This window comes from Acanthisitta chloris, unplaced genomic scaffold, assembly GCF_000695815.1.
Source record: "Acanthisitta chloris isolate BGI_N310 unplaced genomic scaffold, ASM69581v1 scaffold42200, whole genome shotgun sequence".
In the NCBI taxonomy this organism is placed as follows: Eukaryota; Metazoa; Chordata; class Aves; order Passeriformes; family Acanthisittidae; genus Acanthisitta; species Acanthisitta chloris.
Window position 1 is genome coordinate 16,753 of NW_008650793.1, and position 13,157 is coordinate 29,909.

General features: G+C 47.0%; 1 protein-coding gene across 1 annotated transcript in view; it reads right to left on the reverse strand.

The window, feature by feature from the left end:
* Positions 1–12,143, reverse strand: part of SPG11 (spastic paraplegia 11 (autosomal recessive)) — a gene marked incomplete at both ends in the record, with an annotated part of 28,029 nt that extends 15,886 nt beyond the window's left edge. The window contains 17 exons of the mRNA XM_009070003.1: positions 332–477; positions 1,202–1,308; positions 2,003–2,206; positions 2,703–2,910; positions 3,616–3,788; positions 4,458–4,585; positions 5,002–5,073; positions 5,885–6,061; positions 6,274–6,452; positions 6,899–7,054; positions 7,141–7,273; positions 7,819–7,964; positions 8,173–8,630; positions 9,326–9,463; positions 9,989–10,145; positions 11,010–11,237; positions 11,959–12,143. Coding sequence (XP_009068251.1) covers positions 332–477; positions 1,202–1,308; positions 2,003–2,206; positions 2,703–2,910; positions 3,616–3,788; positions 4,458–4,585; positions 5,002–5,073; positions 5,885–6,061; positions 6,274–6,452; positions 6,899–7,054; positions 7,141–7,273; positions 7,819–7,964; positions 8,173–8,630; positions 9,326–9,463; positions 9,989–10,145; positions 11,010–11,237; positions 11,959–12,143 — 2,995 coding nt within the window. The remainder of the gene's footprint in view (positions 1–331; positions 478–1,201; positions 1,309–2,002; positions 2,207–2,702; positions 2,911–3,615; positions 3,789–4,457; positions 4,586–5,001; positions 5,074–5,884; positions 6,062–6,273; positions 6,453–6,898; positions 7,055–7,140; positions 7,274–7,818; positions 7,965–8,172; positions 8,631–9,325; positions 9,464–9,988; positions 10,146–11,009; positions 11,238–11,958) is intronic.
* Positions 12,144–13,157: the final 1,014 nt, after the last annotated feature.

Below are 13,157 nucleotides of genomic sequence, written 5' to 3' on the forward strand. Positions count from 1 at the left end.
ATCCAACCTGGCTGTGAACACTGCCAGGGTTGGGGCAGCCACAGCCTCCCTGGACAACCTGGGACAGTGTCCCACCACCCTCACACAGAAAACTTCTGCCTAATATCTAATCTCCATTTCCTTCTGTCAGTTTATCCCCGTTACTCCTTGCCCTGCCACTGCAGCTCCTAATAAACCCTTGGGGTTACATCAGACATGTCTCCAGCAGCACCTCATGTTTCAGGTGACCAAAACACTCTGTGTTAATCAATTCTGGCCAACATGAGCCTCACTGAGCATCTTCCTTGTAAAGCTGTAGTCAGAGGTTATCACAAACGTGCCCACACTGTACCTGATCAATGCCCCCAGGGGCATACATGGTGGTGGCCAGGGCCAGCAGTGTGTGGCCTTCCAGCAGCATGCTGCTCACCCCAGCCTGGGCGCTGGGGATCAGCATCTGAGCGTTGGCCAGGCTGGCCTGGAACATCACCTGTGAGTCTGAAGCCAAACAAAGGGAGATTTAGCCTCATGCAAGCCCAACAGCAAATCAATAATCACAGCTCTTCTCTAGCCATGACAACTGCTGAGTTTGCTACTTTTCACTGTTAATACTGTTTTTTTTCCCCCCAAAATTCTACCAAATTTCCCCAATTTCACACCACATTTTGCCTCCAGAGCCTGACTGGGATTGAGCCCCACAGTTACAATTGTGTTGGTTCAATTCTTTATCCTACACTGATCACGCTTACTACAAAGAACTTCACTAGGGCTTATTTTGATGATTTGTTAATGTGTGACTCTATGAAAGATGAAATGTTTAAAAGTGCCATGACTTCAGGACACAAATTCCACTGATTTTCCATTATAATAAAAACCCCCCACAATCCAAGGGCAGAGAAGTCAAACTGCACCACAAGGCCTAGAGGAAGGTTTAATTTTAATGGTATATCAATTTCCTTATGGATTCTGCTTCTGTTTAAACTGTCGAGAATATAATCACCATGGAGATGATGATGATCACACACCCAATAATTGTCACCTATCCACAGCCTCCAAACCTTTATGTGTAGGTAAAAAAAACTCAGGGACGAGGAAGTGATGGACATGGAAATGATTTGTCATGGCCAAAGAAAGGTTTTCAGCAGAGCAGAGGATTAAGCTCAGCTGTGCCCAAGCCTGAGCCAGAGCAGGAACACCAGTTCACCTCTGGAGCAGTTCCTACCTTGGGGATTGCTGGCAACCCCTCGGCACTGCACCAGGAACTCAAACCAGGGATGTGCTTCGTGCAGCTCCTTGTTGTCCAAGATGGGGCAGTTGGAAGGGGTTAAACTGAAAATAAAGGAAAAGCAGAGTGAAAATACAGCACTTGTAACCCTCTCTGCCCCCAGGTACCACAGCACTGACAACTGGGAGCACCTGCCTGGGTGTTCTGCAGACACAACTGGTTATACAAACAGCAAACAACAATTTCTTGGCTGTTTTCTGGTCCAGTTTTACCTTCTGGATAATTTCAGTGTTAGACTGGAGTTACAGCTAAGAAGTTTTCATTGTAAAGCATTTATTAAGTGTAAAGTATTCATACAGTTCCAATGCCTAATCTTGTTTTCTCCTTCAAATACCAATTAATCCTAATTAAGATGGAATCCAGCAATCTCTTTATTGTGAACATACCTAGAGTTAACTCTTACTTGTGCCCGGGTGAGTGTCTGAATGCTATAAATTCTGAGCTTCTGAAGAACAAGTGGTTTGGCTCATTTAAGATTGTATTAGTTTTAGCATTATACTAATTACACCTGTAACTGTTTCCTTTGATGACTGACACACAAATTAAGACAATCTGAAAAAAGCTTCAAACATAGCATGAAACCTCAGACACTGCCCCACAGGCTTTGTGCAGTGACACTGCTGTGACCCAGAAGGTTTTGTTGACAGGAAGGGCTGAGGAAAACTCTTACCACCAGCTGTTAACATTGTGTTTCATTCTCTAACCACCCAGGACTGGAGGGGTGGAAAGAATTCCTACCTGTAATAGTCCAGGTAGGTGTACAACAGGTAGTGCAAGTTGTGCTCCAAGCAGTGAAGCACAAACTGAGCATGGAAGTCCAAGCCAGAGGCAGTGCTGTACTTGGGCACAGGGTGAGGATGCTGCAGGACTCCCCCGAGGTACCACAGCCTTTGGAGCAGGAGCTCGAAATCCTCCAGCTCAGAATGCACAAACACTCCATTCCTGTCAGCAAAGGGAAAACCACACTCATCACACAGCTCTGTCTCTGACAGGGTCTGGAGGGTGTTTGCAGCTCAGGATTAAAGCAGCCCTTTCCTTTTCAGGGATGAATTCACTGCTGAGGCAAACACAACACACTAAACTATACCTGGTGGTGCTCTAACACTGCAGTTACTACAGGTCACTGCAGAGAATGAGGTGTGAGCAGTGAAATACTTGTGCTCAGAACTTCCTCCTTGTGCATTAAAGTGGGCATCAGGAATGTAATCAGTGGGAAAGATCCAAGGGCTGAGGGAGGATTCTCCTGCTCTCATATTTCTTACTGTTTTCAGACAACAAAGTACAAGGCTAAAACTAAGCTTTGTAGTGGATTTGTTTCCCAAAGGGCACTAAATACAACACACAGATTAACACCTATCAAAGATGTTATTACCTTCTATAACTGTCTGATTTTGGCTTCACACTGACAGAGATGAGCACAAAGCATCAGGCCACCGACCTGGCGAGTTTGTTCAGTATATCCTGTCTCATGGGGCTGCTGCACAAGGTGCTCCTGTCGATGACGTCTGCAGCCAGAGGGGGCCAGGCAGCCTGGCCACACAGAGCCTGGCTGGGCTCTGACTCCTCAATCCAGGAGCAAATGCTATGCCAATCGTGCTGAGCTGTCAGGTGCATCCAGAGAACCTCAGGATTGCATGTCTTCAGTTCTGGGTTTCAGAAAGGCAAAGGGATGAGACCAGCACAAACAAACACTACCGAGGGAAATGCTGATGCTTCTCTACATATAGGGTGATGGAATGGTTTGGGTTGGAAAGCACCTTCCAAGGTCGAGTCCCATGGTCAGGGGACACCTCCCACCAGCCCAGGTTGCCCCAAGCCCCATCCAACCTGGCCTGGAACACTCCCAGGGATGGAGCAGCCACAGCTGCTCTGGGAAATCCATTCCAGAGCTTCAGCACCCTCACAGGGAAGGATTTATCCCTAATATCCCATCTCTTCCTGCCCTCTGGCAGTGGGAAGCCATTCCCCTTTGTTCTGTCCCTCCATGTACCTATTTTTCACAAGCAGTTACAAATATGGTGCTGAGCTGAAGTCTGTAGTCAGCTCTGTGTTAGCACAGCCAAACACACTCCCAGAGCAATGAGCCTGGTAGGAGGTGTCACTGGGACATATGTGCAAGTGGCCAAGCCTTAGGCAATTGCCTTTCAGCTAGTTCCACACCTTCCTCTACAGGAAACACCCAGATCCAGAATGCACCAGAATGAAACCCCATTTTCGCTGACAAAACCCAAGTGACCTCTGCGGTTGACACAACTTTGGCTGTAGCAATGCCACTGCCACACAACTGCTATGTCTAAACCACAGACATGATTTCAACTCCCAGTCTAAGCCCTCAGCCCCAGAACACTTGCCTTGGCGTGGCTTCCTGGGGAGCAGAACCATCTCTTGCAGGAGCTCATCCCACCACTGAGCCCAGTTGAGCATCACTCTGACTCTCCTGCCCTGAGCCTGGTGTCTGCCACAGCCCAGCACTGAGTCCAGCACCTCTGAGCGCCTGGAGAGGTCCTGATCCTTCCTCCAGAGCCTGAAACTGAGGGAGGACTGGGTTAGGGTATTTTTAGGACTCTTGTAATAAACAGCCACAATCTAGCAAACAGAATGTGATGAAAGTGTCAGCAAACTTTGCCAGTCCATTCCGGAGAGCTCTGGAAGTGGTAGAGGGAATGACTTGTGCTAAAGGTTTGGGAGCTAAAGAATTACCTCATATTTCCAAAACTCCATAACAAATGACAAGTATTGTAACACTTTCACAATTATGTAGCTGTAAAATTATTTTTCTTTGATTTTGTTTGCTGTATTTAGATTACTTGTATTATTTTGCAGGTTGATAGCTTGCTGTATTATGGATATCATATCTCAAAAATAGAGCAAATGTTCCATTTAAACGAGTTTCATTTGATGAATAATCCTAATGACACTATTTCTGACTAAGACCACTTCATTTATGGTGACACCATGAGCAGAAGAGCTGTTTCACTGACAATAGTTTGTCAGGACTTGGTCTGGAGAGAACAGGACACCACTGTGACATGAATGAGACAATTGCTCAGTCTCCACACTAACTGATTTCTGTGTGGAATAAATTAAGTTAAGGCTGTATTAGTGCAGTAACTCACACAGAATGTAGAAGTCAGCATAGCTTAAATCTTATTAATGTTATTCATTAATAATTAAAACTGAAACCCCACATTACCTGGGAAGAGACTGAACCTCTTTGCTCTCCTGGGAGGATTCTGAGTAGGAGCTTTCAACCTGATGCACAAAGTCAATCATTCTCTTTTCCTTGTCAGAGAAATAATTGTCTTCTTGGAGAACTTTCACCTTTAATTCAAATTAAAGCATTAAATGCAATTGCCATTTTAGCTACTTTTAATACATCCAAGTTGCAAATGATCCTGCAAGTACAAACAGTTACCAACTGGAGGAAAAACTGCTGGAAGCAAAGAGAAATACACTTCAATGACAAGAGAGCTCCATGCTGTGTGAAGCACAGAACTAGGCCACAGCCAGAACAAAAAATGGTATTTAAACCAATTTTTACTTTACATACAAATATACAAGATCAGTCATGGCAGTGGCATGTCTCAGGAGATACACTGCAAGGGAGCAGGGACACAACGTCTGTCCATTCTGAGTGTGCTCAGCGTGGGGACACAACCTCTGTCCCACTCTGAGTGTGTTCAGAACAAACACTCCCCAGGCCTCAGCAGGACACCAGAAGCCTTTGCTGCACTTACCAGCAGATCTCGGACGTGTTTATCCTCTGTGTAGAAACAAATCTTATGCAACTCCTCCTTCACATCAAAGCCCTGATGGGAGAGAAGACACTCACTGTGTGCAAATTGAAGTGCAGCTGCTCACACAGAACACACACACCTGCTCTCTTGCCAGGGCACACAACTGTTACAAACACACTCACGTTCAGCTCCCCAGTTCCTAGAGGTGTCACAGCAACCCAGGGATCTGCCTGATGCCTCCAGCATGGCTGGATGCAAACCATGGACCCTTTAACACCTGATTTCACCTTTACACTTGCTGATCACAACAGTTTCACAGCACGTTAAGGTGCTGCAATGGAGCTTAGAGATCACCCAGTCCCAACCCCCTGCCCTGGGCAGGGACACCTCCCACCAGAGCAGGTTGATCAAGGCTCATCCAACCTGGCTGTGAACACTGCCAGGGTTGGGGCAGCCACAGCCTCCCTGGGCAACCTGGGACAGTGTCTCACCACCCTCACAGGGAAAACTAATATCTAATCTCAATTTCCCCTTTGAATTTTTCCCCATTGCTCCTTGTCCTGTCACTGCAGTTCCTCACTAAGTCCCTCTGCAGCTTCCCTGGAGCCCCTTCAGCTCCTGGCAGGTTGCTTTGAGGTCTCCACAGACCTTTTTCTTCTCCAGGCTGAACAGCCCCCAAACGAGCCCCAAGATCAGCCAATACACATCCCCCAACACTCTGAGGGCATCAGTGCTCAAAGCAGTTCTTTGAGACAAGCCAGTTTCCACTGTGACACCTCTGTTTGGTAGATCACATCCACAGGACACCAAAAGCTCCCACGCTCCCAGCATTCCTCCATTTCAGCAGTCACAAAGGTGTGAAGAACTCCTGAACACCTCTCACCATGTTTCTTAACAGCTCGGAGGCCTCTGTGGTGTTACCCTTGAGCAGACAGTCATAGACCAGGTTCAAGCCTGTCTGCAGGAACTCCTGGAGACTCTCAGCAGGATGCTGATGCAACTGGAAGAAGATCTGAGCCTCTGGAATTTTGTTGCTTAAAATGGCCTCAGCAATGACTTCCTGGAGGGGAAAATGGCACAAACTGATCTATCTTCAGTGTTATTATCCTTATATTCAATTTTTATAATTCTATTCAGTATTTAAAATATAAATGTTCTATCTTTATAATCCCTATATTCATTTTCCCCCCCAATACTTTAAGGCATTTCCACATTAATTATCTCCTTAATTATATTTAATAGGAACAGTAAAATTGGATTACACGTTTTTACCTCTGGTGTCAGCTTTTCCCACTTGTGGCTCTCTTCTATTGCAGGCAGGTGCTCACCCACATCCCCTCCTGTCTGCACTGTGTTCATGTGGGGTCTGGGGTATTTCCTCAGGAATTTCCTCAGTTTGATGATGTAATCAGCCAAAATATCTGCAGCCTTCTGCAGGAACTCATCGGGCTCTGCCAGGAGCAGCCAGGACAGCAGTTAAACCGTGGGCAGTGCAGGAGCTCTAATGTTTGGCAGTGCTGAGTGTTCTCCTGATCACCAAACAAACACCTCGCGGGGGGAAGAGGTCAACAGCTGCTCAGCTGCACAGGGCCTGGCACTGCCCAGCACACTCAGCACCCTGCCAGGTGCAGGCACAGCTCCACCAGTGCTCCCTGCCCTCACTGGAAGGACTAGCACGGGAATTTATTATGAATCCAACCACTTATTAGTCAGACAAGTCCCATGTGACATGCAGGGATGAACATCCGTGGTGTTCATGGAACATCATTCACTTAACTCCAGCTCTTGATTTGTTAATTCTAGGCAAATCTAAGCTTTTCATTCAAAAGATTTCATGTCCTTCCTTCACTAAAGAATGACACATTACAGATATAACTCGGGCAATGAGTTATCTCACCCTGTGTGTGCACAGAGATTTCGTCCAGTTGCTTGGTCAGGAAAGCCAAGGTGAGGCCCAGGAGCTGCTCAGAGAAGTGTTTGCTGTGAGGCTCCAGATCATTTGCTTGGATTGCTGAGCAAAGCAAGTTCAGAGCTGGTCTCAGCTGCTCCAGATCTGCAGGAGTCACAGGGAAGCATCAAACACCTGCACTGTGCCAAAGGCAATCCCACTGACACCTCTGTGGCTTCAGGTTTACTTACTGCTCAGGTAGGACTGGGATGCCTCATCCCTGCACTGCTCAGGCCCAGGGCAGAGCGCAGAGAGGGTGAAAACACTCTCTTTGCTTTTTAAGAACAGATCCACTGTGTCCAGCTGGCGATTCTCCAGTCCTGCCTGGGCACACATGAGGACAACAATTATGCACTGGGTTCTAACATATATATTGTACACTGACTGCTAGTTCTCTCTGGCTTTACAGCAGTGAAGTAAACTGTTATTAAACCCAAAAAATCTAGCTCCAAGGATTTATTTTAATATTTGGCATTTTGCAAGAGGACAAAACCTGCTGCAGAACTCAGCAAGAAAAGCTTTTGGTTCCAACCGAAACGGATTTTTGAGCATTAATTACATTCAAATTCTGTTTTATTTTACTAATGTGCATTCTCTTTGCTGCTGTATTTCTCTTTTTGGGTGACCGATCTGAATTACTTGGGGTTTATTGTTTATTTCATGACTAAACCACTCCCATTTGCATCCAGGTTGCTGAGGCATAAACTAAATGGTGTGTAAAACCACCACTAGCATTGCTAAACTGCACCCGTTAATAGAATTAGAAAAGCAGTGAACACTTTCATTAGAAAGAAGCAGTTTTGTTGTTTGTAGAACACAAAGCAGCTTTCTTTGCCTCTGCCATTTGTAAGATATGAAGCTTCCCTTACCTCCAGGGCATGGATGGGAATGGAACATCTCTCCCACCCATTGAGGTGGCACACAGAATCCACAACTCCAGCACTGCCATACATCATCAGCCTGTTCAGAAACTCCTCCCGACCCAACCCAAAAAGGACCAGGGACAGGCCATGCTCTGAAGAATCAAACCAATTAAAGACAGATCAGCAAGTTGCTATGCAGGGATGATGCAAAAAAAGATGACACAAAGCTGCAGTGGCTCCAGTTGGATTCCACCTGAGCAAGAGTGCACCAGAAATCAGCCAAGAGCAGCCAAGCACACAGGAAAGAACACTACAACGCCCTAAAAGAGCTGTATCAGCAGGATTCTATGCTCCCCTCACCTGTGAGCAGCAGACTCAGTGGCACCTCAGGGCTGCACTCCACATAGACACAACCTCTGCCCCAGTGGGAGTAAGTCACATTGTGAGACTCAAAGTCCCAGAGAGCCAGAGCCAGCCCTGAGCCCTCTGTGAGCACCACAAACACAGCTCTGGCTCCAGTCACCAGTTTGCACTCCAGTCTGACCTCCTCCTGCGGTGCTGCTGTGGGGATGTGCCTCCAGTGATGTGCTGCAGCCCCCAGGGGGGTGCCCTGGGCAGCTCTGGCTGCAGCCCCCATGGCAGCTCGAGGCACAAAGGCAAACATCCTCTCTGGGGTCTCACAGATCTCAGGGTCATGGTCTTCCAGATGGGTAAAGAACTGGTACCAAGGTAAATTCAACTCATCCACCAAGTCTGGAGAAGCAGGTTTTCTCCTCCTCACCCTGTCACACAGGGAGGCTAAGTGAGCCTTCCAGGACCTGGGGAGAACAGAGAAGTCACCTATAAATCCAGGAATTACTCCAAGAAATGCAAATAAAGATTCCTCAGTTAAATAAAATGCATTTTAAGCCTATAAAATCCATCCAGCATCTTGCATTTTACCCTTAACATCCTGTTTATTAGCATTTAAACACTGCAGCTGAGTGATCACAGCTGCATTAGCTGAAAATGTCCAGCAAGTTGAGCATTTTTAGTAGAAAACTTCATTTTCCTCACGTTAAATGACCCAACAATTAAAACCAGAATCAATTCCAGGGATTCCAGAACTTACTCCCTTTACATCAATTTATAATGAACATGTTTTTTTAGCATTAATACCTCTAAGGGTCACAGGCAGTTTAAATGCTTTACATGAACACAGAGGATTTCAAAGGCCACATGGACTCATCTGGGAGCAAAGAAGGAGCTGTAAAGCCCTTGGGATGCAAAATCTGTTGGTATTGGTTCAATGAAAGGTAACCCTAAGCAGCAACCACTGCTTGGAGGCTGTTCAGCGACACAGGTTAAGTTGTCTCAGCACATTTCCTAACATCACTCCAAATTCCAAAGAGTTAAAGGAGAATGAGCTGATTTTACTAGTCACAATTGAGATTAAAATGAAATCAGGAGTGTTTCATCAGTGATGCAGAGGAGGCCAAGCCCAGCCTGGCTCAGGAAGCATTTCCCCCTGTACCTGTCCGTACGGAAAGGTGGTAAGAGAAGCTCCATGCTGTGCTCAGAACTGGCAAGGTCCTCCTCATCCAGCCCCTCAGGAGGCTCCACTGGGAGACTCTCAGGATCTCTCTTACACAGCAAATGCTCAGGGAACTGCCTGGAAAGAAACAGATAGGAATTTTCACCTCTCTCAGATGATTTAAGTTGGTTTTGATGTTGAACTCCCCCAGGAGCTCTCAGGTTAACAGCACTTCCCGGAACGTGTCCAGGTGAGCCACCAAACCCTGCTGCTCCTTCCTTTGGGGTGGACACTGCCCCTAATTACCACCTGGCCCTGGTTTATCAAGCTAAACCAGCACAGCTGTACCAGAAGAGTTTAACAACCCCATACCCACAGCACTTCTAAAGGTGCTATCACCCAACCCAGCACTGACAGCACAAACCCAGATCCTCCTGGAGACACAAAAGCCCAAGATAAAGTTTGGCTATTAAACTGACAGAGCAAATAATAAAGGACAAACTTTAGACAAATATCTCTTAGCACAGAGACAGAACTCAAAAGGAAAAGCTGAGAGCACCTTGATGACAGGACCAAAATTAGGCACTTTTTAATGCTGGTTGTACTCAAAACCTTAAGTTAAGGCTTTAATCCCTCCCTTTAGGGATTCTGCTGCCAAGGTACCTGAAGTAGCTGTTGAGGTCTACACAGAGGGCACAGTTGGAGGCACTGGTGACCACAGCCATGCTCAGGTCGTGGGACACTCTCAGGGCAGTGAGTGGTGATGAGAGGGCTGAACCCTTGCCCTCATTCCACTGGCATGGGGACACTTGGATGCTCCCTAGTTTTGAACCATCAAAACAGTCAAATATGTCTTGAAACGGCATCAAAGAAAACCTTAAAGCTCAGTGTCCAGCAGAGAAGTCACACAGAAGGGGAAGGAGGTGGATTTGGAGTAACTTTGTGGTCTAGGCTGAGCTCTGCACCTCAGAATGTGGAGAGTTTGTTCTCCAGGAGCTTTCTGAGCTCAGAGGGTTCAGCGGTGGGTTGTGCTGCACAGACATGCAGCTTAGACATCTCTAAGGAGTTAATCTGGGACTTGCTGGCCCTCCTGGAGCAGGCAGGTGGGACCAGGTGAGCCCCTGCAGTCCCTTCCAATTTGACTCTTTAGTCAGTGAACTGTGTTGGCAGTTCTGGGAGGGGAAAATAGACCTAACTTCATCCATTTTCACATGGGTCAGGAAATAATGACCAGAAGTAGGTTAAAACAAGCACCTCATGGAACATTCTGACAGAATGGGTTAAATCAAGCACCTCATGGAACAGGCTCACAGGGCTGAGCCCCTGTTCATCACCACACCCAGATCTGCTTTCCAGGCTGCGATTCCTTGTGTCTTGGTAGGTAATTCCTAAGGGATCCCACTAAGAAATTAGCTGACAGTAGATCCTGTAACACACAGACCCATGTGCCCAAAGTGCTGAAATCCATTAACCCAGTGGGGAATAGATTCCCAGTGGTGTGTTGAGGAACATTTGGTACAACTATGGCATTCACACTACTGTAACCAGGAATTTGCCACACAACCTTTGGAGGCAAAACAGATACTTGAATGTCTTTCAAGACATTTTCTGCTCATCCCTAAAGGAAAACAGCTCTGTTCCTGCAGATCACTTTCCCTGAGGGCTCATTTCCACCAAAGGATACAAATGCAGCCAGCACTGTCCAGGAGGAACAGGATGCCCCTGCAGTACTGGGAGTCTGTGACTCTGCCCAGAGCTCCTGGAGGCACCTCCAGGGTGAAGCAGTTGCAGGTCTCTGACAGAGAGTCTCCCTCTGGGAAGCTCAGATGCACCAGGACGAAGTGGCTGAGCAGAAGTTTGCACTTGTTGTTTTCAAAGGAGAGAATCTTCACAGAGAGAGTTGAGGGCAGACCTGGGGATTCAGAGAGATTTCAGGGTTAGAGTCAGGAGGTACTTTGGGTTGCAAAGGAATCCCAAGACAAGGAGAGCTCAAATCTATTGGCTCTGCTGCCAACTCAGTACAAGTTGTATTGTAGTGGGGTCTGTTTTGCTTTAAATCCCACTTTTATGGCAGAAACACTGATTTTAGAAGTTTCCTAAAGCACTTCAGGCTTTTGCAGTGGATAATACCATGAAGAACACAAAAAATCACCACAAAATCATATTTCAGTCAGCACTGAAGAGAAGAGCTACAATCCTTGGAACTAAATATGCTCTAGGGAGACTGTTTAAGGCCCCAAAGGTTCATCCCAACTGCACACAACATCTGCTAATCATAGTACATAAAGTTAAGTCCTTCATTAGTCTCTAGAGGGTGTTCTCTCCCCATCAGCTCTAATACTAAAGGGAAAATCTGAGAGAAAAGGGTTGAATGAACATGTTTTATTAGCATTTATTTTAGCTTCGACCCCCTGACTCTACAACAGTTTAATTCCCCCTAACAATGCCACCTTTGAACACGGAAATGTCCCTTTTATTGATCAAGTCCATCACTCCTGCTGATCACTTCAAACCCTTGTGGCAGCACCTGACACCCTCCAGTGCTCAGCACCACTGCCTGGGTGTGACCCCCAGGAGCAGCAGAGCCAGAGCTACAGCAACTTCCCACGTGGAACACACTGAGATTTACTCACGGATGTTGTTAACTTCCAGGAGCTTTTTCAGTGTTTCTTCCTTACAATAGTGCAGGGAGCTCAGGGTGCATTTTCTATCCTCCACAGTGAGTTCATACACAAAGAGGTCATTACTTTCACTAAGAACCAGGATTTTTGACTTGTTTTCTTGCAAACCATCATCTTCTGTGCTCTCCCACAGGAAGCTGAAGGGACAACATGCAGGAGGTTGATTGGCTTTATTTTCTCTCCACATTCAGACACTGAACAGTTCTGAGTTAGTTTACTACACTAACAATCTGCAGCAGCAGCTTAACCTTCAGCAGCACAGACTTTGCTCTCACCCTGTTCCTCCCCACACCAGATGTGTTCCTTCCTCAACACAGAGCCTGAGGAGTTCCCACTGCTCCTCCTCTCAAGGATAAAAGGGTGTCTTCCCTTTACACATCCCACGGGGGAAGTTCTGCCTCAGGACTTCCAGGCAGGGAACTCCAGTGCTTCTAGCCAGGGAGGAGCACACTCCTCATTCCCACATCTCCTTGTTGCTGGGGCTGAGAAGCTTTCCAGGTGTGCCTGCACACCTGCTCTGGGGTGGATGGGGAGGAGGCAGAGAGGAACCAGCCCAAAGGCCACTCAGGATGGTGCAGAGCAGAGCCTGGAACACTCCCCATCCCTAGAAGTGTTCCAGGCCAGGTTGGATGGGGCTTAAAACAATCTAGGCTAGTGGAAGGTGTCCCTGCTTGTGGCACAGAGCAGAGAACCCTCCCCATCCCTAGAAGTGTTCCTCTCTGAGCAATGCTGGAGTTGCTCCACACTGCAGATGCTTACAGCTAACGTGTGACTGTGGCTTTGACTCAGCATTAAAAGCTCCTGAAGCAGGTTAAAACCATCAAGTGATTGCTGAGTGTCACACACAAGACCTGCTCCCTGGCCAGCAGAAGCAAATCTGTGAGATGGGAGGAAGTCAAGCAGTCAGGGCACTATGGGATGTGCAGACAAATTCCCTTTGCGTTTGCTTTGCCTACTTTGATCTACTGTATGGAACACACGAATGCCACGAACAGACCCAGAGCCAAATAAGCAGATATAAATCCACATCCTCTCCAGCAAAAGGGTTTTAAGAGGATAATGTCCCATTTCAAGGCAGGGTTTGAAGCCTCCTTGAGCCTCTGCAGCTCCCAGGGCTGCTCCCACCCGCGCAGGGCTGATCCCACCCCCGT